Source organism: Paroedura picta, chromosome 11 (assembly GCF_049243985.1).
Source record: "Paroedura picta isolate Pp20150507F chromosome 11, Ppicta_v3.0, whole genome shotgun sequence".
NCBI lineage: Eukaryota > Metazoa > Chordata > Lepidosauria > Squamata > Gekkonidae > Paroedura > Paroedura picta.
In genome coordinates this window covers 44,492,927-44,517,336 of record NC_135379.1, presented here as the reverse complement: position 1 = coordinate 44,517,336, position 24,410 = coordinate 44,492,927, and the positions used below count along the sequence as shown (strand labels likewise).

Below are 24,410 nucleotides of genomic sequence, written 5' to 3'. Positions count from 1 at the left end.
ACCCACCCACCCCTCCCAAAATAGCCAATGATGGACAGGAGGGAGTGGGAAGGGTGGGGGCCCTGGGTGGGCCTGCACACAGCTATGCTTCCCAACAGCATTCTGCATGTGCACATCACTTCTGGGGTTTCTCAAAGTCTGAAGGATGTTTCAGGGGTTTCTCAACGGTAAAAAAAAAGTTGGAAAAGGCTGGTCTATACAGTTTTAATGGAAAATACCCACTCTTTCCAGAAGAACAGCAAAAACCCTTCAAGCAAAGATGTATTCCAAATCCTCTCCAAACTTGTAGGCAAGAACTTCTGCATTAATACGTACCTTGAGACTCGGGGATCTCTCTCTCTCTTTTTCCAAAACCGCTTGGTGCATTCATGAGGACGCTTTATTAAGGAGTCTAAATGAATTCATATTCTCTTCCACTGTAGCTTCTTTTTTTTATTAAAAAAATTAATTACATGGGTCTGTGCTTCCCAATACATGTCTTCTAAAAAAAAAAAAGTAGTACAGCATGTCTTCAACATTTGTTCATTCCCTTTGAAGAGCTGCATAAGGAACCACACGTGTTTTCGGCAAGACAAGAGTTGCCATAAACTCAGAACCTGGGTGTGGATTTTAAGGGGTGGGCATAACAGAGGTTTCCCCCCCCCCACTTAAAATAACATTTCTGTACCAATCCCACCTTACTGTAAAGAATTTGATTTTGCAATTTAAACAGCTCCTTAGAGGGATGACACTGCACGTCAACTACAAACTCCTCGTCTTGGGGTCCACACGATTGAAACAAAACATGGAAGACCTTTTAATTTTTTTTTTTTACGTTTTATTCTTCTTTCGATAAAGAAGAATCTTTTAAAAAGCTGTTTGCAAGTAGTCCACTGTCGCTTAAAATATTTATACGCGTGAGGAAGCTGAAAGGGGCGGAAAATACACTTTTTTTTTCTTTACACCATGATCAGAAAGTTTACGTTATAAATCTTTTGAAATCGCACTGTATTTAAAATACCACTAGAGTAGACCTCCACTGTTAAGCACAACTGCTCTATTGCTGTCCGCTTGTCCTTTGCCTAGTTGCCAACCGGAGGCGGCCCTTCCGGAATAAGGGATGTGAAGAAGGTGGTGATGAAGGACCAGGCGGAAGCCATGAAACCTGGATGCTGCTCTGTGTTCACATCGACCGCATCTTCGCCGCTCTCTTCATCGATCCCATCGTCCATAAGGCGCTCCTTGACAAAAGAAATGTCCCATGTAGTTTAACGGTCTCAATCCAAAGGGATACAGATCACATTAATGCATCGGTCCCCAACCCCCGGGCCGGGAACCAGTACCGGTCTGTGGATCAGTCGGTACTGGGCTGCGGCTCCTCCTCCCCGGCTGCTGCCTCGGGGGATGCCCTGCCGCTCTGCCACTGGCTCACCTTTGGTGCTCTCCAGCGGCCGCCATGGCTGCGGCTCCCCCTCAGCGTGGCACTGCGCAACTGCTGTTGGCAGCAGGCGCAGGAAGTCAGGAGTGCCAGTGGGAAAGCAAGTGGAGCAGGGGCTCAGGCGGTGGTGGCGATGTCCCTCAGCAAAAGACTACCCCCCCCCCCGGGCCTCAGTAAAACTGTCAAGCATTGACCGGTCCCTGGTGATAAAAAGGTTGGAGACCACTACATTAATGGACACTTTCCCATACCGAGAACCCTATTTAGTCTTCTCAAGCATGGGGACAGAGATTTCAGGCAAAGGGTTTGATAAGCAGGTACACTACTGCTAAAGGAGCAATGGAGATTAACACCACCTCTCTGAGTTGTGAAATAAATTATAAATCTCATTTCCTAACCTTGAAAAGCACCAGCTCAAGACAAGTGAAGGCTTGAAGATCTGAGCATAGGCAGATTCACCAATATGATGTCTATTTTCTTCTGGGTGCTGTCCTGCCGGGGTGTGAGGGTATGTTTTAAATGTGCTTTAAATTATTTTATTCTGTATTGTTGTGACCCACCCTGGGCCCTTCGGGTGAAGGTGTGGGCTATAAATCCCCAATAAATAAAATAAATAACTTCATCCGCCCTATGTAGCCCAGCACTGTTTCTACTGCACTGGATTGTTAGGGTCCAAGAGCAGAGTACTCAATTCTTGGTTCTGCAGCTCAGAAGGACCTCAGGCATTTCTCTGCATTTGTTATCAGAAATGTCCACAATTGAAACTGGGGACTTTCTGCATGCAATATACATATGGGAAGCTTCCAGTGCTACGAGGCAAGATCAGGGGAAGAGCTTTAATCTCTATGCCCTGTTTTTGGCCACCCAGGGCAGCCATTTTCCCCAGTTTCAAACAAAACAAAATTACATGGACCGCCGGTTTGATCCAGAAGGCTCTTCTGATGCTGTATCACTGAGCTGTACTCCCCCCCCCCCACCAAGTCTGTACCACTCTTCTACTCTTAAAAACAATTTCAAAAGCCTAAAACGGTCTTCCACGTACCATCTCTTCAAGACCAGCATTGTTTATGTTTTGCGCGTCACGATTCATATCTGCGTTGTTGTTTGCGGCAGGCTGCGGAATCCCTTCTTGCCTGAATGGAAACCACCCAGCTTGGTGTCTGTTTTAAATTTAAGAACAAAACGCTATTGGGAGTCAGGTACCTGTCTGAGTCAGGGATGCTGCTGAAGAAATTAACACGCAAAGGGGGTGACAACAATAAAAGACTAGAAGTCTTACGGTGACAATAACCAAACCTGGGTAATCTGAAGTATCCTAACCAATGCCCTGGCCAGGATAGCTCAGGCTAGCCCATTTTCCTCAAATCTTGGAAGTTAAGCAGAGTCAGCCACAGCTAGTATTTGGTTGGGAGGCGGCCAAGGAATACCTGGATGTGACACAGAGGCAGGCAATGGCAAGCCACCTCTGAAGGGCTCTTGCCTTGAAACCCCCACTGGGTCACCCTAAGTCAGGGGTGGGCAAACTGCGGCCCTCCAGATGTCCATGGACTACAATTCCCATGAGCCCCTGCCAGCATTCGCTGGCAGGGGCTCAAGGGAATTGTAATCCATGGACATCTGGAGGGCCACCATTTGCCCACCCCTGCCATAAGTCATCTGTGACTTGACGGCCCTTTCCAAAAACAACTTAAGGGACGGCATGATTTAGGAGAACGTTGAAAAATTGTGACTCCGTCGGACACAGACTGAAGCCATGACGGAAGGTTCCTGGCACAGGCAAGGGAAACACTTAGCAGAATTCCACATTAATTCCCCCTCCCCCGCCTTGCAGAGAAGCTCTATTTTAAAGGCCGACTCTGACAGCAAATAGCAGAGCTATGAAGGCTCATGTCGTCTAGTTTGGCAAGAGGGAGCCGCTTTCCCATCTCATTTAAGCTAACGAATACAAATGTGCAGCAGCAGATGTCACTTCGCTTTTTTTTAAAGAAGCATTTTTGCAGGACTGTTATTTCGGCTTTCGTTAAAAGCTGTGCAAGACCACAAAGCCTGAACATTAACAGCAGGGGTAGTCAAACTGTGGCCCTCCAGATGTCCATGGACTACATTTCCCATGAGCCCCCTGCCAGCATTCGCTGGCAGGGGGCTCTTGGGAATTGTAATCCATGGACATCTGGAGGGCCGCAGTTTGACTACCCCTGGTTAACAGGGTCATCGCCACCATTTCACCTGCATGTACAACTGAAACCTTAAATGCGAATGCTGGCAGGAGGCTCATGGGAAATGTAGTCCATGGACATCTGGAGGGCCGCAGTTTGACTACCCCTGCCTTAAATCACCCGTTCTGTGGAATGTGCACACCTGGTACAGGCGTGAGATCATTCTCTCTTACTTCCAGCCTTCCCACCCATCCCAGTACGTCTAAAAGGTAAAGGTAAAGGTATCCCCTGTGCAAGCACCGAGTCATGTCTGACCCTTGGGGTGACGCCCTCTAGTGTTTTCATGGCAGACTCAATACGGGGTGGTTTGCCAGTACCTTCCCCAGTCATTACCGTTTACCCCCCAGCAAGCTGGGTACTCATTTTACCGACCTCGGAAGGATGGAAGGCTGAGTCAACCTTGAGCCGGCTGCTGGGATTGAACTCCCAACCTCATGGGCAGACAGATTCAGACAGCATGTCGCTGCCTTACCACTCTGCGCCACAAGAGGCTCTTGCGCCACAAGAGGCTCTCCAGTACGTCTAGCTTGCCTCATATAATCTTGGGATAAGATCTACGTTGTCAGGATCCCATGCAACAAAACTCAATGCTTGGTTCTCACAATTGGGACAAAATCCTGCTCCCGAGTTGTATGGACCTTATTATTATTGCCCCCTGCCCTGGCAATAAACTCGAGGTGGCTAACAGTAAAAACATATACAAATAATATACAAATAACTATAAAAACATTTATAAATCAACAGTCAGAAATTTGACCTAAAACCTCAATAAAGTCCACACTTTTCTGTCCGTACAGGTCAGAAGATTCTGGCAGTGATGTGATGGCCATTTTCAGATGGAAGGGGCAGTGGAGAGGAGGGGACAGGACCCACCTGATTTGGCCTCAACATATGCCTGGTGGAAGAGTGCCACCTCTTGGAACTGTCCCACCTGACAACTCATTCCTTCAGGTGTGGCTGCGCAGAGCATTAAAGCAAGCCTGAGGACAGGCTCTCTCAACCAGGGTTTCACGAAACCCAAGGGGGTTCTTGAAGGCCCTGGGAGGATTTCCTAAAGGGGTGGGAGTAAATTAATTTTTTCTGTATTTTTAAAATTTGTTAAACATTTATTATGTGATATGACCACATATGGTCATGTCAATCCGCACACCACCCCTTCCCAGAATGGCCAGTGATGGGCCTGGAGGGGATGGAAAGGGGAGGGGCCCTGGGTGGACGTGTGCACAGCTATGCTTCCCTACCGTATTCCGCACTACTGGGCCACTTCTGGGGTTTCTTGAAGCCTGAAGAATGTTTCAGGGGTTTCTCAATGGAAAAAAAGTTGAGAAAAACTGCCCTATAGATAATGCTGAAAGGCACACAAGGTAGGCCTGAGGTTGGTCAGTGCCCAGGCAGGAGACCTCTCAGGACCCCAAGGTGTATTGCCTTGAGCTTCATGATCGAAGAAAAGCAGGACTGAAATGGGCTTGATGGCTCAGTGAGGGCTTGAACCTCAATTTCTCCAGGCCTAGAACAATAATCTAACTACAAAGTCACACTGGCTCTGCACAAGTATTTCTTTCAAGTGGCTTTCAGAAAGGCCTATTTGAGACATTTAGGCATTTTTGAAAAGTTTAAAAAAAACAGAGTTCCTTTTACTTATCCTAACCACTCTTCAACAAACTGATGAACATTATGACATTTCAAGTGCCGGACATTCATTTTGAAAAAGCAGGATGTAAATGCAAAACAGAGCACAGAAAGAGCAATTTTTTTAAAGCCGTAAAGTTAAATTAAGTATTGTAAGTGCTAGTTTAAAGAATTGTTGTTCAATCAGTTAAATTTGGGAATTCACATTTTTATCCAATTGCGATCAACAAGAAACTGAAAAGAATTTATACTCTCAGGCAGGGTGGAGGGGGAGAAAAGTGATGTTCTATGTTTCATGGGGCATTTTAGAAAGTGGGCACAACCGATTAAGAGTCTGAGCGGAGGACCAGGAAGCCCCTGGTTCAAATCTCACCTCTGCCCTGAACTCTCTCCCCTTCAGTACGTTATGAACAAAATGGGGCATAATCATACTGGTCTACCTCACAACTTTCTCGTAAGTAACACCTTGATAATGCACACAAAATGCTTTGGATTTGGGGAGGAAATAATATGCAAGCATTTTACTCACAGGTACACCAGTAGCATGGCTCCCATCACCATCACAAACCGGCTGAAGGAGGAATAAAAATATACAATGCTAAGGAGGATAGCCGCTCTGGAAAAAGTGTACATCCAGTCTAGCCAGTCTCGATTGAAGTCCTCCTCGTTCATTACTGGGCCTCCTTGCGCATTCATCTGGACATTTTGGTTTACCGGCCTGTTCTCCTGGGCGGCTACATTGGGGGCCGCGGGGGGCTCGTTGGTAGGAGCATGCTCCGAATTTGCAGGCTGTGGGGCTGGGGGACTGATGGACTCGGAGCTAGGCACTGCCTGGGCTGAAACTGCAGCTTGGCTGTAAGATAAATACACAAGAGTTAGGAGCAAACCCTGGGTGAGGCGTTCAGTTGCTCATTCTCAGGTGTCAATAAATAATGTGACATGCTTCTTATTTGTTACAATCACCATAATACACAAATACTTACCAGGCTTACAAGCACCCTTAGTGCAGGGAAGATACCACTCCCAAATGCCAGTTTCCCCCACTTCAGCCTGATCCAGAACGGCCACCCCCTTCCCACGGGAGCACACCGCTAAGGAGTAGGCGCTCCAGACAAACAACCCTGAACACTTCACACAGGAATGGATGGCTGGTATAACTCCCTGTCAGTGCTATTCACTGACCAACCGAGGCTGGCTTGAAGGGAGAAAAACCAGCCTGGAAAGCCACTGACATGGCAAAGTCTTGATGGGGAGGTTTCATAGGCATGGTGACCTTTCATCAGAATGACCCGGCAGGACTGCAGCTCACGGAATCATGAGAAACAAAGTCCAGACAAAACGAGCTCTGATCTCGGCCCACATCTCACACAGGCAGGCCGTTCAAATAACTGGCCGACAGGAGGTCAAGTCAGCCGCTAATGATTTCAACATCTAAATCGCTAGCATGACTCTCTTGACGGAATCTACCCTAGGGGGGCACTGAAAAAGATGGAGACCATCATGGTATCTTATCACTTTAAAAGGTGATACCAGTACTTCCCCGTTGACTTTTTCCACTTCCTTCGTGCCACAGCAAGGCATTAGCAAGTGTCTGCTTTATTTATTTATGTATATCTTGCTTTCCTTCTCAATTGAGACACAAAACCATCATTCACCCCTCCTCTATTTTATCTTCACAGAGAGTGACTAGCCGAAGGTCGCCCAGCAAACTCCCATGGTGGAGGGAAAATCTGAACTTGAGTCTCCCAGATCCTTGTCCGACAACTGGAATCGGAACACACTAACATCCCAAGTAGTAAACATTTGGGAAACGCTGCTTCATTCCAAGTGCCAGCCGCAGTTAATTTAAATTAATGTGAGCGTTATGCTTCCCAGGTTCACGGGTCAGATGGCTGGGTAATTAATGCAGATGCAGGCTCCAGCTATTTGCAAATGGCAGCACACACCACTTATGCAGGACAGCATGGGTTTGGCAGCTTTTGAAGAAGATCTGCTGTGGGTGTGCCTGCAGAGAGAGCAAGGTCACCACCAACCATGCTGCCTCTCTTTACTCATATTCACAAAGGGAGCATCAGGACACTCACTGGTGTAAAACATTCCTCCATGGCTCTAACACTTAACAATAAATATCCCGTCACCAGGATATCTTAGGTTTCCAGCCCACAGACTTGGCCTCAGGACCTGTGAGGTCATAACATGATGGAACATCCTGTCACCAACTTGCAGTTTAGGATGTCCCCGGGGATTAAGGTTGGTCCCAGGTCCGGAAAGGTTGAAGACCATCAACTTAGGGATATGAGAAGAAGCTCAGGGAGAGCTAGATATTCATTTTAGAATGGGCTTTAACTCTTTGCTAAATAAAAGCAGCTGCTTTGGGAAACAATGCTTTCGGCACATCAGCAGGGACAACTAGACTGATGCGTTAATAATAATTCCAGCCCAAGAATCAGATGCCAAAGTACTGCACTAAAACAAGAAGCCTTCTGACGTTTACTGGCTATTATAGCAAGATCTTTTTCACTGAGCAGAGGAGTTAGTCTGGATAACAATTATGAAACTAAACACTTATTTGCATGAGCAATTACCGCGGGATGACAAACTCTTTCATCATTTCGAACTCTCAACTGTTCCATGTGCGATATGTTTAACCAATGCCTGGAGCGACAGTGAGATATAAGAGCAGGTGATCACTGGGATCTTGCCTCTGTTTCACCTTAAAATTATCCTAGCGAGGCAGGCCGTGTTCCCAGTCATGCCAGAGTGGGTCACACGTCTCAGTACAAGCACACAACTGTCAAGATAGGAAGCAAAGCTATCGGGCGGGAATGTCCATGACTCCTTGGCTGCACAAGGGCAAGTTTACAAAAGAGCTTGCAATGGAGAAGTCACCAGCGGATTACATTGCCACAGAATTTGCTGCAGGGGCTTATCCTGAAGGACTAGGAACACAAGTTCTATAAAAACATTTTTCACCATGAAAGCATGTTGGGCAAGAGCCACCAGGCTACCGACTTCTTCGCCATCCCGTACTTGAGTCAGCCACCAAGCATAAGGTCACCTACAAATGAACTTTTTGTTGTTAAGGTGGAGCAATTCTTGCGGTGAGCACTCTGCAGAAGTGACCTTTCTAACCCACATTCAGTCTACCAAAGCCACGTGTGAGTCTCTACCCCAAGGAAAAGAACAGACGACATGTACTTACTATTGCATGTAGTACTGCCGCGCGTACATCTGCTGCCACCATATCATCTGGAGAGGGCTGAAAGCAGGATATACAGGGAATCCAGCCGGCACACCTTGCCCAGGGAACTGGTTTCCAACGTTGCTAGAGAGAATTAAAACCAAGGACATGACAGCCTGTCACTTGATGGAGGGCAGCATCACCAGAAACGTTTTACACCTTCCAAAGTTTTCCCACAAAGAGAAATTGGGGGGGGGGGGGATGAGTGTGGGATTTTTTTTAGGCAAGATTTTTTTAGCAGCCAGACCACTGAATATCACTATGGTAATTCCACATACCAGTTTCCTGAATGCACTTTGGAAGTACTTGCATGGTTTTGCAAATGAGAAGCAGATTTATTTAGACCTTTCTACTGCACTTTCCTCCCCAAAGGAGAATGTAAAAGAAGTAAATAACACATGATATAAAGTGTTTCAGCACAACTGGAGTAGAACTGCTAGAGATGTAAACAATATTAAAAATGAGATCTGTCCCTTCTTATATGTAGGATCTTTGGAGGCAACTCCCCCCCCCCAAAAAAAAACCCTGACATACTCCCTGTCACTACCTATTACTACATGGATTAATGTTCTGCACCATAACAACATTTATGAGACCAGAGTCCAGTAGCACCTTTAAGACCAACAAAGATTTATTCAAGGCGTGAGCTTTCGAGTGCTTATGCCTTGAATAAATCTTTGTTGGTCTTAAAGGTGCTACAGGACTCTGATTTTATTGTGCTACTTCAGACCAACACGGCTACCATTTGAATCTAACATTTATGAGGTTTTGTTTAAACATGCAAAACACAGTATTCTTAACTTGTCCTCAACTGCAGTATACCACAATCAGCAGCTCAAACTGCCTGAAATACTACTCACAGGGGCCAAGCATACAAAGGATATGGTCCGCATACTGCTTTGGTAGAGAACAAAGCTACTTATATGGGTTTAGGCATAAGTACCCACCATGCATGTGATATTGTAACTAACAAAATGTGACGAAGACCGCCACAAGGGTGAGGGTTGAGTTAGCAATGTCAAGTGCCGAAGTGGCTTAAGAAGCAGAACAGAACAGGTCAGTACCAAAGTGGCTTAGGACAGGGGTAGTCAACCTGTGGTCCTACAAATGTCAATGGACTACAATTCCCATGATCCCCTGCCAGCATTTGCTGGCAGGCACTCATGGGAATTGTAGTCCATGGACATCTGGAGGACCACAGGTTGACTACCCCTGGCTTAGGAGGCAGCAAGCACGGCCGAAAACCTATCACATCTCACATTTCCTTAAAAGGTTCCTTAGAACTGAGGTGTCTCCTTTCTAACTTTCAGGGCAACAGCAGAAAGCGTGCTGTGCACAGGCCCAGTGTCATGGGTTGATGCAACCATATTGCATCAGATCACAATTCTATCTTAGAACGAAAATTGGCTGCAAGATGTCACAGGAGACCTCACTAGTTCACTATGTACTCAAGTCAAGGGGGAAAAAGTGAGACTGTGGGAAAGGCAAGGAAACTAGAGACAACAGAAAGGTTCGGGGTGGAGGAGAATATCCCACACATACACAATCTCACTGTTTCTTCTACGATAAATGCACTTCTGCAAAATGTCTCTTCCTTGCAAGGAACAATTTTTTAAAACCTGCTATAAAGCACACTAGGAATTTCAGCAAATGACTTATATGAAGGAGAAACTGCATACTAACAGGGTGGGCATTAAATTTCTCAATATACACCTATGGGTGAGTTCAGCATTCCAATCCACTGCAGGGCTGGTTCACCTGGGTGTATTTTTAAACTCAATCTCTAGCTCTGCATAAACCAAGCAGAGTAGGTTATAACTCCTGAAATCCATGAGAGGCAGAAAATGTATAAAAACTAGGAAGAATTATCACAGTCCCGACCCTGATCAGTTTTTTCATTCCTCCTTCTTAGAGGCGATAACGCTGCTTTGTCCTTCACTGCCAAAATAGACCAAGCAGATAAAACAAGCATTTACTTTGACATATGGCAAGTGCAGATTTGTTTTGTTAACTACCATGGAACAGAGGTCCTGATGGAAAGGCCTATCAGATGCTGACGAAAGCCACTGGGTGCTTAGGATATTGCTTAATACAGAGCACTCTCCAAGGACACCATAGCAACCATAAATAAGAGCCAAGTTCCCTTGGAAAAACAATCTTCCTACTGAGAACACAAGTTATTTACTGCTAGAAACTTTTAAAGGGCCACCGCACATGTCGGCCGTTTTCTTGCCCTGAAGGAGAAGCCACACCTCTTCTGCAGCATCCCCAGCTGCATCCCCAGCTTCTCCCAAGCCACATCTGAAGCACAGCAGCAAGCCAGCTGCAGATAATGCAACGAGGCTGCTCCCACAATACATATTTAAACAAAAAAATACAACGTTTCAATAAGATGCTTTGCTTACCCTTGCATGATATACGGGAATGGATGGCTCTGCGTCGGATTGCTTTGGGCTTGAGGAAGGCTACGGTGTCTCACGCCATCAGAGCTGCTGCTGGCCGCTGACTGTGACGTTTCTTGAGTCGGAGAAGGAGTCGTTGAGCCTGAATGTTCTGAACTCTTAAAAAGAAAAGGCAACTACCCTTAGCAATTACTACCGGTAGGACAGAGGATTCTGCACTGCATACTAAGTAATCTGGTCTCCCAAGGTATTATACTAGGGGTGGTCAAACTGTGGCCATCCAGATGTCCATGAACTACAATTCCCATGAGCCCCTGCCAGCGAATACTAGCAGGGCTCATGGGAATTGTAGTCCATGGACTTCTGGGAGGGCCACAATTCGACCCCCCCTGTATTATATCCTTTGGTTTGTAAACCTTTTCGACATTCTTGGGAATCTTCTTCCATATGCTCAAACATACAAGCGTACTCAACTGATTCCAACTAGCGACAGCACCACATGGAGGCCTGACATGGGCTCAGACCGTAGGTCTACCAAGGTTAGTGCTGTCTACTCAGGCTGGCATCACTTCTCCAGGGTCTTAGGCAGAGGTCTTTCCCATCATTCATGACTTGATCCCTTTTTAAAACTGGAAATGCCAGGGAATCAACCTAGGATCTTCCCCATGCAAAGCAGATTCTGTTTCACTGAGCCATGGCCCCCTCTCCCTTTACAAGCCCATGTGGCATATTGGTTATAGCAGGGGTAGTCAAACTGCGGCCCTCCAGATGTACATGGACTACAATTCCCATGAGCCCCTGCCAGCAAATGCTGGCAGGGGCTCATGGGAATTGTAGTCCATGGACATCTGGAGGGCCGCAGTTTGACTACCCCTGGGTTATAGGGATTCCCAGTCAGGGGCCTGTGGGAGCTCCGGAGGGGGTCCACGGCCTTTCCCCCCTGCCTTCATGGACTTGGACACAAGCTAGGGAACTGGCTGATTCCATTGCTCCGCCTTCCGTGTTGAGTAAGTTCTCCTGTGGTTTCTGCACCTGGGAGAGGATGAAGCCTGCACACCTACTCCTGCCTTAAACTGCCTCTTGACTTGGCTTCTATGTGGAGGCTGGGGAAATCACAAAAACTTTTCAGGGACACCAAAACAGGAACAAATATTTCAACAAGGAGAGCTTCCAGAGAGGGTCCATGGCCAGAAGTGGGGGAAGAGCACTGCTACACACAAAGCATGAAGGGAAATCAGGCATACTAAAGATTAAGGATCATTAACAATGGGAAAGAAATGGAAAAGTTTTAAAACGACCCTGGAAATCTTACACACACCGCTAACATCTGTGCTATTATACAGATCAAAGCTAGCATACTGTTGAGTTTGAAATGAATAAAAATGGTGGACAGCTTTCATGCTGCCTAGATGTGCCCTGTCCTCATGTTATCATGAGCATATAAGCATAAAAATGGCTTAATAATTGCATCATGTACAACGTCAGCTCACCGAGATGTTACTAGATGCTGACGATCCAGACTCTTCCCTACTGGTGTCAGGCTTTGGAGAACTTGGGGGTGTCCGTGAAGAACATACTAGATGAACCATATGATACTCATCTTGCTGAAATAAAAATAAGTAGTTTTAGAAGCAGAGTTTGATAGAGGTCCAGACATTCTTAGCATTCTCTCTCTCTCTCTCTCTCACTCGCGCGCACACACAAACACACACACCTCTATTTATTACTAAATAACAGATGTTAGATGCTGTTTATGCTCCCTGACATTTAAACTGCTTTTCTATTATTGTTATTATTAGAGTCCAAAAAGATTTCCAGATGCTTTTGTACTTAGAAGAGAAGGGGGGAATCTATCTGTATATGATTGATCCTTGAGAAGATATAGTCTTATGTTTAAAAAGCCTACGTAAAAGAATTAAAGCAGAAAATGATAGTGTGAAACACTAGGGTCTCATTACAGTTACATTTCATTTGTGAAGATGCTCTCAGATTTAAACCCGTACTCTAGTACAGTGGTTCACAACCTTGGGGTCCTGACCGCAATTGGGGTCGCCTGGTCTCTTCCGCATGGCTGCCAGGTTGGTGCTGCGGCGGTGGTAGCAGGTGGTGGCCGGCGGCAGCAGATGGCGGCAGCCAGCAGCGGCAGAGCCATGGCACTGGCCGCCTCCATATTTTTGTGCACCAGTGCGCGCACCCGCATGCCTGTGCCTGCTGCTGCAGTTGGGCTTGCGGCATTACGGCGGTTGAGAACCGCTGCTCTAGTACAAGGGAAGAATCACCTCTGTGAAAAACCTGATGAATACTGTCTGTACTTAGCTAATGGCAGTTATTGTTTGGAAGCTTGTGCAACAGGAATATCAAGACTTGTAGTTTCCTAAAGAAATCTCCCTCAACACAAAATAATTTCTGCTGAAAACACTTCAAAGAGTAAACACAAAGCCACAAAATGGATGGAGATGGTCATACAGGCACGGATTCAACCCTTTCCCATTAATCTCGTACACAATTTTTGGATGTTTACTGCAGAATCTCAGCACATTTCAGTAGGGTTCTAGGTTTAATGCCATCCAGGCACCAGAAAGACTTGTTCATTTTATCACTTGCAAATTGACTACACTCTAGTACACACAAGCTCTACTACACAACATTGTAGGGGGCAGCTGGACTAATAAACTTCTTACCAGTGACTCACTAAAGAGGAACTCTGCTCCGTGATAACCTGGTTTGAAAATCACTTACAGCGTACAGGAGACGACATTTTAAAAACTTCTGATAGCACTTTTTTTTACCGTGAATACCAAACATACCCAAAAAAGTACTACCGAAGGCTAGCAGTTATATCTGGAGATAATTAGTAGCTAACCTTACACAGGTGTTGTAACCATTGCCAATGCATGTGAAATGTTAGAGATCAAAATGTCATTATTCCTACATTTAATTTCATGTGTGTAAAGAGTCAGCTTGGTGTAGTGGTTAGGAATGTGGACTTCTAATCTGGCGAGCTGGATATGATTCCCCACTCCCCCACATGCAACAAACGGGGTGACCTTGGGCTCACCAAAGCACTGATAAAGCTGTTCTGACCAAGCAGTAATATCAGGGCTCTCTCAACCTCACCCACCCCACAGGGTGACTGTTGTGGGGAGAGGAAAGGGAAGGTGAACGTAAGCCGCTTTGAGACTCCTTGTAGAGAAAACCGGCATATAAGAACCAGCTCTTCTTCTAAACAGATGCTCCTCTGTGGATCAGCTATGGCGATGGAAATAGTCTTTTGCACGTAGAGCCTTAGGCTTCGCTAGCAACAGAGTGCCTCTGGTATTCAAAAACCTAAATTACAACCTGTATATATAATTATATACTTATTACTTATGTCTGTGTGTATGGAAATGATGAAAAAAATGTCATAGTACACTTGCAAATGGGAAAAGGAAAGCTACAAGAACTAAGAAGAGTGCCGAGCAAACAAGGGCAACCACTGACTGCCCAAAGATGTCACGGCCCAGACAAAAGGGTCAATACGGGAGAACAGAACCAAAGAAACCTGGGAATGCTCTCGTGAACAACTTCCATTGCCAGCCTACCATAATCCCAGGTAAACCTCCTGCATTGCTGGGATGGGCCCAATTGTTCAATCTTACCCAAGTCTCCCTTCTTATGGCAGCCCCTCCCACAGCCAGAGACTTCCTTTTTTCACCAGTGGAAAAGGTGGTTGATTCCAACCTGCTCTATTTCAATCCACTTAGTTGTAGAGGTGTGCCAAAAAAAATTTGGTTTGGATATACTGGCCCCGAAAAACATCAGTATGGTATTTGAATTCAGGGTTGTTTTCTTCAGATTTTCACATTTTTCAAGGCCATTATTCTCTTTGGGGAACAGTAGGGGGGAGTTGTTTTAGATACATGGGCACCAAAATTCAGTGGAACTCCTGGTGCCTGTCCTTTAAATAACTTCCAAGTTTTAAGTTGATTGGACCAATTTTATAGGTCCCTGAAGAGGGTACCCTAGCTATTCTCCATTTCCGGGGGGAGGGGGAGGAGAGGGAAAAAATACCCTGCAAGACGATACCAGGGCAAAAAGCCATGCCTGCAAGCAGCAATCACTGAGAACAAAAAGTAAGTCCAACAGAACCATTGCAGAGCTCAATAATCCCAGCAGAACTATAAGCAAATGTGCCAAGCCAAGCAGAAAACAAGATCAAACCCAAGAATCTCAGCAATGGAAACTGAAGGGGAGATATTTTTTCAAGCCATGTTCAACCAGTTGCAATGTACAGAATTACCAGCAGAATCCAGAGCCACTGTGGCAGTTCCAGTTCAACAGGGCTGAACCAAAGCATGCAATTGGAACAAATCCAAGCGAGGGCAGGGGGATTTTGCATACTCTGTGCAAGAAAATGGGAAGGGACCTGGGCAAAGGAAAAAAGGAACCTGGGCAAAGAAAAGCAAAGCTTGAAATTGACAAGATGCACTTGAAACAGACAAAAGCATGGGAAGCCTACAAAAAGCTCAATACACAGAAAAAAGCTGGGGGGGGGCAGGGGAGGAAAGGAAACAAATACAGATCCGAGGAGTCTGCGGGTAGCATGATACTAGCTAGAATGTTGCTCTCCCCCATTTCCTGACCTTAAAACAGTGATAACGATAGCAACCACTACTCCTCCCTTCCACAGTAAGTGAAAGGGCATATGAGTGTGTGTGGGTGGGAGGGCTTTCCAGGATCTAACTGGAGTGAGTAAGTCAACCTGGTGGCAAACCAATATAATAAACGTTAAATGGTTTGATGTGCAATCAGACAGTATTTTTCCAGCGTAAATGATTTCAATTGGCATAGATTGGAGTAATTTTGCCAAGGACTGAACACTTACCTGGCTCCACCAGCCAGATGTCCAAGTCCACTTTTAAATAATCGTTCATGATTAGGATTGTTGTCTGCACCAGAATGATCTTTCTTAGACATGTAAACTTACTGAATTAATACAAACAAGAATACCCCCACTTTATATTCATTTTACGTAGGCAACTGCACAGAGCCTAAACCGTTTCATTCCAGCACAGTGACAGCCATTACACAGCAGAACTTTTCTTTAAAACTTGTGATACATTTTCTTAAAGTGTAGCATTAAAAATAAAGCTTACTTTTCTGAGTATATCTTTCAGTTGCAGGTGATCAGGAAGCAGTCTGCCAGAATATACCAGTCTCTGATCCTTTGTGGACTAAGAGATGGGACAAAAAAAGAATTTATCTTTTTCCAGCTCTATTCTTCTAAAGCTGGACACATCAGTAGGTTAGTTATTTATTACTTATTTACTATACGGCATGTGTGAGAGACAGCCAGGAGATCCTGAGATGGTCTGGCAGCAAAGCAAGAGATGTTCAGAGGTGGCTTGCCATTGCTTGACCCGTGTCAAGACTATGGTATTCCTTGGGGGTCACCCTTCCAAATGCTAGCCAAGGCGGATCCTTCCGAGATCTGAATGAATCGGGCTTGCCTGGGGTCACGTTTGTAGGTGAAAACAATTTACATTCCTATCTTAACGGTTAACCATTTGTTATACAAACAGGGGATTTTTTTTAGGATGCCATCTTAACCAAGCAGTTTAATCATGGCACAGTTCATCAAGCCAGTCCACATAGCTGGAAGTATAAGCATACTTAAGCCCTACCACTTCTTGGAATAGTTTCTATAGTATCTGCATCCAACAGAAAACTATGAGACCAAGAACACCTACAGAGAGAAATAGAAGAGGAAGCATTCCTTTTAAAACTGCTGGTTGTGGCTAAATCACCAGGCAAGTGTGTGGAGCAAAACATTTTGGAAAAAAATCTGAAATAACACTTCCCCCATAGTGGGAGTTCAGAGGTGACAAAGTCCACTACAGTGCAGTGAAGCTATGAAAGCACACATGCGAAGAATAGTGTCTCCCTCATGCCAAAATAAATGGGAAGCAATTGTTTTATACAGCTGAAGTACATTTATGATCTCACAAAAGTTTTCAGAGCAAAGCAAACCCACACATATTTCTAGCTGATCCAATATTTATGAACATATGCTATGAACACTAGCTTTTCTGTGGTTGCTATAAAAGTTAAAAAAAAAAATCAGACAAATGAAACATTAGCTGCCACTTTATACCAAGGCTTATCATGGGTTCATCTAGCTTAGTGGTGTCAACTCTGGCTGGCAGTAGCTAAGATCTATGCAGAATCTATTCTGGTGTTAAAATACATGTCAGAGAAACATCTATGCTACATAGACTTCCTCTTTGGTAACGTACACGAAGACTGGGATCCGAAGTACCACATATGCCAGGGGTAGTCAAACTGCGACCCTCCAGATGTCCATGGACTACAATTCCCATGAGCCCCTCCCAGTGTTTACTGGCAGGGGCTCATGGAAATTGTAGTCCATGGACATCTGGAGGGCCACAGTTTGACTACCCCTGATATGCTATTCCACTAGCGCAGAGGGTTAGTCATCTCCCATTACTGCAGCCCTGTGTAACCATCAAAAAGCTCCTCAAAGACAAGGGGACACCTCCAGACGTTTGACCGCAGGAGGAAGGATCCCCCTTCTCTTTTAGCACAGGAGCGCTCTTCTCCTAGTTTATGGGCAGGAGTGCAACTTGATCCCAAACCCGAAGCCGTGTATGTATGTGTTAGGAAATTCCAGCTACATCGACATTTCCAGTGCAATCCTGTGTGCATTTACTTGGAAGTTCCATCTGTTCAACTGCTGACTCCCAAGTAAGTAAACACAGAATTGCATTTCTGTTGACTATGGAACCTTCAGGCACATGGGTACCGGATGATGAAATCAGCTTTAAAGGTTGGGGGAGAGACTAAAAGAAAAAGACAAATAGGCATGCACCAGCTACATTAGTAAAGCTTCTAGAAACCTATACAATAACACTTCCGGAAGCAAGGAAAGGCCAATTAAGAATGAGAAAATGAAGAATAGGGGAAAAGAAGAGGATATAATACGTAAATGCTAACTCTTCTCATTTCCTAACATTATTTTTGGTCAATTTCTTTTTTAATGTTGTCAAATAGATTGTTTTATTATTGTTTTATTATTATTGTTTTATTGTTTTATTATTGTTTTATTAACAGATATATGAACAATTTCTTTCAAGGCAAACAGACCAAGTTCCTAATCACTAGGAGGTTGTCTGGAGCATGTTTCTTAGCCCTCCCCCCTTCCACCCGTTAGTATTTCCAGGTGCACTGCTCAAAACAGAACAACAGGTATAAGGAGAATACCCTAAAACAATCATGCACAAAAACCATATCAGCCAACCAGGGTGTGATTGCAAATACAAATTCCACTGCCCAGATAATAAATGGGATTTAACCTTCTGAGCTATTATGCCTGGAGCACTACTCCCTAAGAACTGTTCCAGAATATGAGCTGGCCTCCAAGCCCATTTTGTGTCCCCCTCCCCTTCCACCAGTGTGCTCTGACACTCCAAGCACAAATAAAGCTCTGAAAAGCGAGGCACATCTCAGGAAGAAGGATTTGAAGCCAGATGAAAGCGAAAAGCAGTAGTAATTTCACCAATGTTCACCTACACATCTGAGACTTTCAGCAGCGGTTGAAGCTGTGTTGGGGTGGGGCAGGGGAATGAAACTAAGTTCAACAGCTTGCTAGTATATACTTCATTTCAACTTATTTTGAAAAGACCAGCTGTTGTACATATGAAGAAACAGGTGTCTATCTGAACCGGGGGAGGAGGATGGGCTCACTGACTTGTTCAGGGACATACTGGAGAAAGTTTCAGCAGAACGGCAAGCAACTCTTGCTCAGTGAATACCAAGAGAAGAATGTGGAAAGTCAAGAGCTGAGTTTCCATCTGGGATGCATCTTAAGCAGAAAACATTAAAGCAGAAAGCCAGACAACTGTGATACCCAAAAAGTGCCAAGCAGACTGGGAGAGACAGACAGCTTGGTAAGAAAGTGCCTGAACACCAGTACAGGTGGTTGCTTTTCCCCCCATCAGTGACAACCAGATGTGGAGCTGCAACTGTCTGCCTTTTTGGGCCCCACATTTGAAGAAATCTGCTTCAATGAAAGGGAAGGCTGGATACGACAGCCAAGGCGATGCCAGGATAGGAAAGGATGGAGCCAGGATAAGAAAGTCACTATCTGGAAAAAGCAAAAGGTTCGTTATAACTGTGAGCATGCCCAGCTGGGCCCCTTCCCTTCCCACCCAATCCAAGCCCATCACAGGCCATTTTGGGAGGGGGTGGGTCTACACAACCATATAGGGTCATATCTCCTGATACATGTTTAACAAATTTTAAAAATATACTAAAAAATAAGCTCCCACCCATTCAGGAAACCCTTCCAGGGCCATCAAGAAACCCCAGGGATCCACAAAACCCTAGCTGAGAAACCCTAGCTGCACCCTCCTGGCCTGGACCGATTTCAGCGCAAGAGAAAATGAACAGTGAGTGGATGAGCTACCCAAAGTGATGAAGCCCAAAGTGAAACTCAGAAACAATCTCACTCCTTCCTTGGAGAAGAGAGATTCCAGCAACGCAGGGCAGAGAGCGACGTGCTGTATGTGGGAACACAGCATGGTGCAGCTGGGGTCCCCTACCCTACCCTGTAGCAGAAGGAGCGATGGGAAGAGCAGACCAAGTGGCTCAGAAGGGCTTCCCTTTTTTGCTGGCACCCTTCCCACCACGACAGCCTGGCATAAACAGTCCCTGTATCAAATACCATGCCAAGGGAATGCCAGTGACACTTGGCTGGGGGACGGGGGGGGGGGGATGGAGAGGCGTCCACGGTAGCATTTCCAGAGGGGTGCCCCTGTTTGTCTCCTCTCGCCAAATTAAACCGGAGTCCAGGGGTGCCTTAAACTCTACCCTCCCAGAACCAGTAAACAAAACCCTCCTTCCCTCTCCACAACATCCCACCACCAGAGAAGCAGCAGAAAAACAGCCCAATAGGAGTGGTGTGTGTGTGTGTGGGGGGGGGGGGGGTGTTCCTTCCCTCTCCACCAGAGAAGCAGCAGGAAAACAGCCCAATTGAGGGGGGGGGGTGGAATCCTTGTTTTTATGGTCATCTGAAACAAAATGTTAACTGCCCCGCGCCTGTTCTCAGAGAGGGGCAGTCCAGAAACAGAACAACAATCTGTAATCAGAACAACAACAACAACAACAACAATCAACTAATAAACGACCCCAACTCCAGTCCCTGCGCCAGGTGGAGCAGGGCTGTGGCTGGCCAGAGGTCCACGGACTACAATTCCCATGAGCCCCTGCCAGCAGCATGCTGGCAGGGGGCTCATGGGAATTGTAGTCCGTGGACCTCTGGCCAGCCCCCGTTTGTCCCCTGCTCGGACAGCCAGCCTTTTGGGGCAGGGGTGCTCGCTCACCGGCCTGCTGGGGTACACCTGGGCCAGGTGTCCCTTGAGCCTGCCCACGGTCCAGTCGAGGCAGCAGCGGACGGTCTGGTCGGTGTACTTCTGGTTGGGCGCCTTGATGATGAGCGTGACGGGCGGCTCCATCGCGGCGGCGGCGGAGAACGAACCAGCGGGCGGGCGGGCGACGAGGCTCAACGAGGGGCGCGGGGCGAGCGGCGTCGAGGGGCGGGCAGGCCCCGGCCGCCCATCGCCGTCCTCTGTCTGGAAGCTGCTGCTGCTGCTGCTGCTGGGGCTGCGGAGGCGGAGACAGCGGGGGAGGCGGGCCTCGCCTCAGCCGCGGAGCGAGCCGGCCGGCCTGCCGGACGGACAGGCAGGCGGACGGGCGGGCAGCGTCACACACCCCGGCCGCGCAACAAGGCCCCCGAGCCGGGCCCCAGGCGCCAACTGCAGGCCGCGGCCCCGGCCCGCAAGCGCCTCTAAAATGGAGGCCGGAAGAGCAGCCAGACAGCCGCTCTGCGAAGCGAGCACCAGGGGGCGCTGCGCGGCGCCTAGGCCCGAAACGGAGCCTGTGTGGGGAGGAGGAGGAGGGAGCCATGGCGACTTGAGGGCCGGCGAAGATGGGGGCAGGAGAGGTTTAGAGTCCCGGAAGACCAGCCAAGTTGTCTCCAAGGGGCGAGTAGGCGCACCTCCTCAGGGACAAGGTCACGGCACGGAAGAAGCAATCAGTTCAGACCTATAGGCGGAGTGTGAGAGCAAATAGACGGCAGCCAGATGGAAATGGTTAGCAGGTTCCAGAGGGGAATAGGAAAAAAACAGCCATTTGGATTGGTTTGGGTTCACTTGCGATGGAGGGGCATGGGGAGCATTTGGCCACAATTTTAAAAGAGGCCAAAATCGACCTAAAGAGAATTATGGGCAAGTGGATAGTCAGTTGTTCTCTTTACGGTGTTGCCCACGCCGAAGAAGAGTGGGCTCTTATACACCGCTTTTCTCTACCGGATGAGCCTCAAAGGGGTTGACAGTCGCCTTCCCTTCCTCTCCCTACAACAGACACCCTGGGAGGCAGGTGGGGCTGAGAGAGCTCTGGCAGAACTGGGACTGGCCCAGGACCACCCAGCTGGCTGCGGGCGGAGGAAGAAGGGAGAATCAAACCCAGCTCTCCAGGGCTGATTCCGCACTTACTTTGTTTTCTCCCATTGTGGATCCTGTTTAACTCAGACTGATTTGAACTCGGGTCTTCCTCTACCCCCCCCCCCCCCAATTGAAACAGAAAGTGTTCTGCACTTGATTGGGGAAGTTCAAAGCGGGGAAGGGATCCAAGCACAGCAGGAGTCTCTTTCTTTTCTTGAACAGGAAAGGAGGATTGGAAACAGCAGAGGAAAGGAGAGGGAAATAACAAGAGGCAAATCTGAGAGAAGTTGGGGCAGGGGTAGTCAAACTGTGGCCCTCCAGATGTCCATGGACTATAATTCCCATGAGCCCCTGTCAGCGAACGCTCATGGGAATTGTAGTCCATGGACATCTGGAGGGCTGCAGTTTGATTACCCCTGAATTAGGGCTTGTGGAGCGCAGTCACTTTAAGGGAAGCCTTGCAACCGGAAACCAGGAAGTCTTTGAACTGATGCCCTGTCCAATCAGAGAAGACTGCTTTGCACACTTATTGATGCCCATTCTTCAAATATTGAGTGTTATATCCGCTTCTGGATATCTGGGGATAAGTAGGGTCACTCTGGATCAATCATACATGGTGCAGAGGGAAAATTTAAAGTGCCTGAAATCAAATTCAGTGTAGACAGCAGGGATTTATTTGGACTGGGAGTGGATAAAAAGGCCCATACAGACTACACCCAGATTAGAAGTCAGCACTCCTAGCCACTGTACTACACTTAACTGCTACACCACACTGGCTACATAAAAGAGGATTTAAAACAATCTTTAATATTACAATGCACCTCAATAATTGTTATTGTCACGCACACAGCGCAGTACGTATTACATTACATGCAATGCAGAATACTCTTTAAGTAGCACTGTTTGGAATCACTCAAGCAGTAAAATCTGTCTAGACGCGTTACAGCTTCAAGGCCCTTCTTCAGTGGTCCCAATTTAGTACTGCATATACATTATATGAAGGAATCTGTCTCACGGTTAGCCATGGAAGATCACGTGAGGGCATTCTAAAACACGTACTGTGACACAGAAACATGCTGTTGGAGTATTACATCCAACTCCTGATCTTTATAGCCCCACTGAATGGAACGAGAGAGGGCATAATCATACCGGATGCAGCAGTTCCTTCCTCCCCTCATTGATAAATTTAAGAGGCTTTGTTTTCAGCCACCATTTGAATCCCCCCAAAGTTCCCTTCCCTTGAAGATTATGCACTGCCAATGAAATAAGGAGAAGGTGAGATCCTCCCTTTCATTTTAACAACCTTGTGCAAACTTCCAAGTAATGATTTCTGTTTGGCAGATTGCAGCACTCTGGCCCCAATCCAAAGATGTCAGGAGGTGTAATCTCAGCGAAGGTGTGGGATATGAACCGGGGCCACGTCTCTTGCCTTTTTATGAACAGGTCCAAAACACCTAGTCATCTTGGTGTGTTTCATCAGAAGGGCCCTTGGCTAGACTCTTGGTTTAAATGGAGCCTGCTGATGACCACCTTTGGTCTATTGAGTTCAGTCTCATCTACTCCACCCAGCAGCAGCTTCCTGGGGTCTCTGGCTGAGGTCTGTCCCCAGATCCTTTTTAATTGGCTGTGCCAGAGACTGAACCTGGGACCTTTTCCACACAAAGCGTTCCCACTGAACCATGGCCTTGTCTGCACGGTGAGCAGCAGAAATAGGATTGTCTGGTCCTCTTTGGCCTCTTGAGGTGCGAGTGGGTAGTTTTCCCAGATCTGGGGTGGGAAACTGAGGGCCATTTCGCACGGCTTCAAAATAGCACAATGGTTGCTAATTGGAAACGCTACTAATTTGCCATAACCCACGACGTCGTAGACAATCTGCAACAATCCTGAAACCGACCCGCAAAAAGCGCTTCGTTGTGGCGCTTTCAGGGGAATCCAGAAAAGTGGATTCACCCTCCGGATAGCGATACACTCCTGCAACCAATCTGCAACAGTAGCGCTAAAGACCTGTGCGTTACCATTGTTGCTGGTTCTTCAAAGTCCCTCCCCCTGGCTCTCTCCTCCAAACTTCCGGCGAAGCGATCGCCATTTTTTTTCTCCGAGCGAGCGGGGATAAACGCACCGGCGAGCCTCTTTCTGTTTAGAGGCTTCCCTGGCTTCAGTCCTTCACCTTTAGTCACTAAGCACAAACCACTTAAAAGCCCGTTTGCTGAAATAAAGTCCCTTTATTTTTTACACATAAATTCAGCCGAAAATCGGGCCCGTGAGAAGGGGGGGGGGATTTTTTTTTATCACTCGAGGCAGCGTGCAAACGATCATACAATCAAACGACAGCTCACATTAGGCAGCTGGATGGGTCTCTCCGTAGCAACGAATCTACCTAGATTCGTTGCTATGGGTCTGTTTTTTTTTTTAAAAAAACTTTCTTAAAGGGAAAGGGGCTGTTTGGGAGCATGCTAACGGCTGCCCATTGGCTGCTTGACGGCCAGGGGCGGGACGAGCTTGGCAATAGCGCTTCCTTTCTAGCGATTTCTGCCGAGACCGGAAGCCTGTGGGAAACACTAAAAAACGCAACTGATTCCACTACAAAGGCAGGTATGCATAACGACGAATTCCACTATTTTAAATGGCGATTTTTCATTCCGCAAACAATTTGCAACAAAGATCCCCGTGCGAAAAGGCCCTGAAGGATTTGGGGATGGAGGCTGAGGATGACAGAGAGCTCAGTGGGACCTAGTGCCACAGAATCCACCCTCCAAAGCATCCACTTTCTCCAGGGGGGCTGATCTCTGTAGTCTGGAGATGAGCTGTAATTCCAGGGGATTCCCAGGACCCACCTGGAGGCTGGCATCCCTAAGCAGAAATGTAGAGGAAATAGTTTGGAAGCAACCTGGTTTGGAAGCAACCAACTGCTCAAGGCTCAAAAGCCTGGCCTGGAGGGGGGGGCCGAGCTGGCAACTCTTGTAATCGGACAGCACCATGCACAGCTCAGGGCACATGAATTGGTGG

At 46.9% G+C, this 24,410-nt stretch overlaps 1 protein-coding gene across 2 annotated transcripts; it reads right to left on the bottom strand.

Annotated features, from left to right (window-relative positions):
- Nucleotides 1–406: 406 nt before the first annotated feature.
- Nucleotides 407–20,771, bottom strand: HERPUD2 (HERPUD family member 2). Of its 2 annotated transcripts, none has more exons than XM_077302685.1 (8): nucleotides 20,286–20,768; nucleotides 16,041–16,118; nucleotides 12,396–12,509; nucleotides 10,909–11,063; nucleotides 8,465–8,587; nucleotides 5,792–6,115; nucleotides 2,460–2,577; nucleotides 407–1,220 (listed from the first exon to the last, which is right to left on the bottom strand). In XM_077302685.1, exons 1-8 carry the CDS (start codon nucleotides 20,415–20,417, stop codon nucleotides 1,062–1,064), a joined length of 1,203 nt encoding a protein of 400 aa, XP_077158800.1. In that variant the 5' UTR covers nucleotides 20,418–20,768; the 3' UTR covers nucleotides 407–1,061. The 2 variants fall into 2 exon arrangements, with proteins under 2 accessions (XP_077158800.1, XP_077158801.1); XM_077302686.1 differs by lacking the exon at nucleotides 407–1,220 and adding an exon at nucleotides 1,817–1,909 and having other exon boundaries at nucleotides 20,286–20,771.
- Between the last annotated feature and the right edge of the window lie 3,639 nt (nucleotides 20,772–24,410).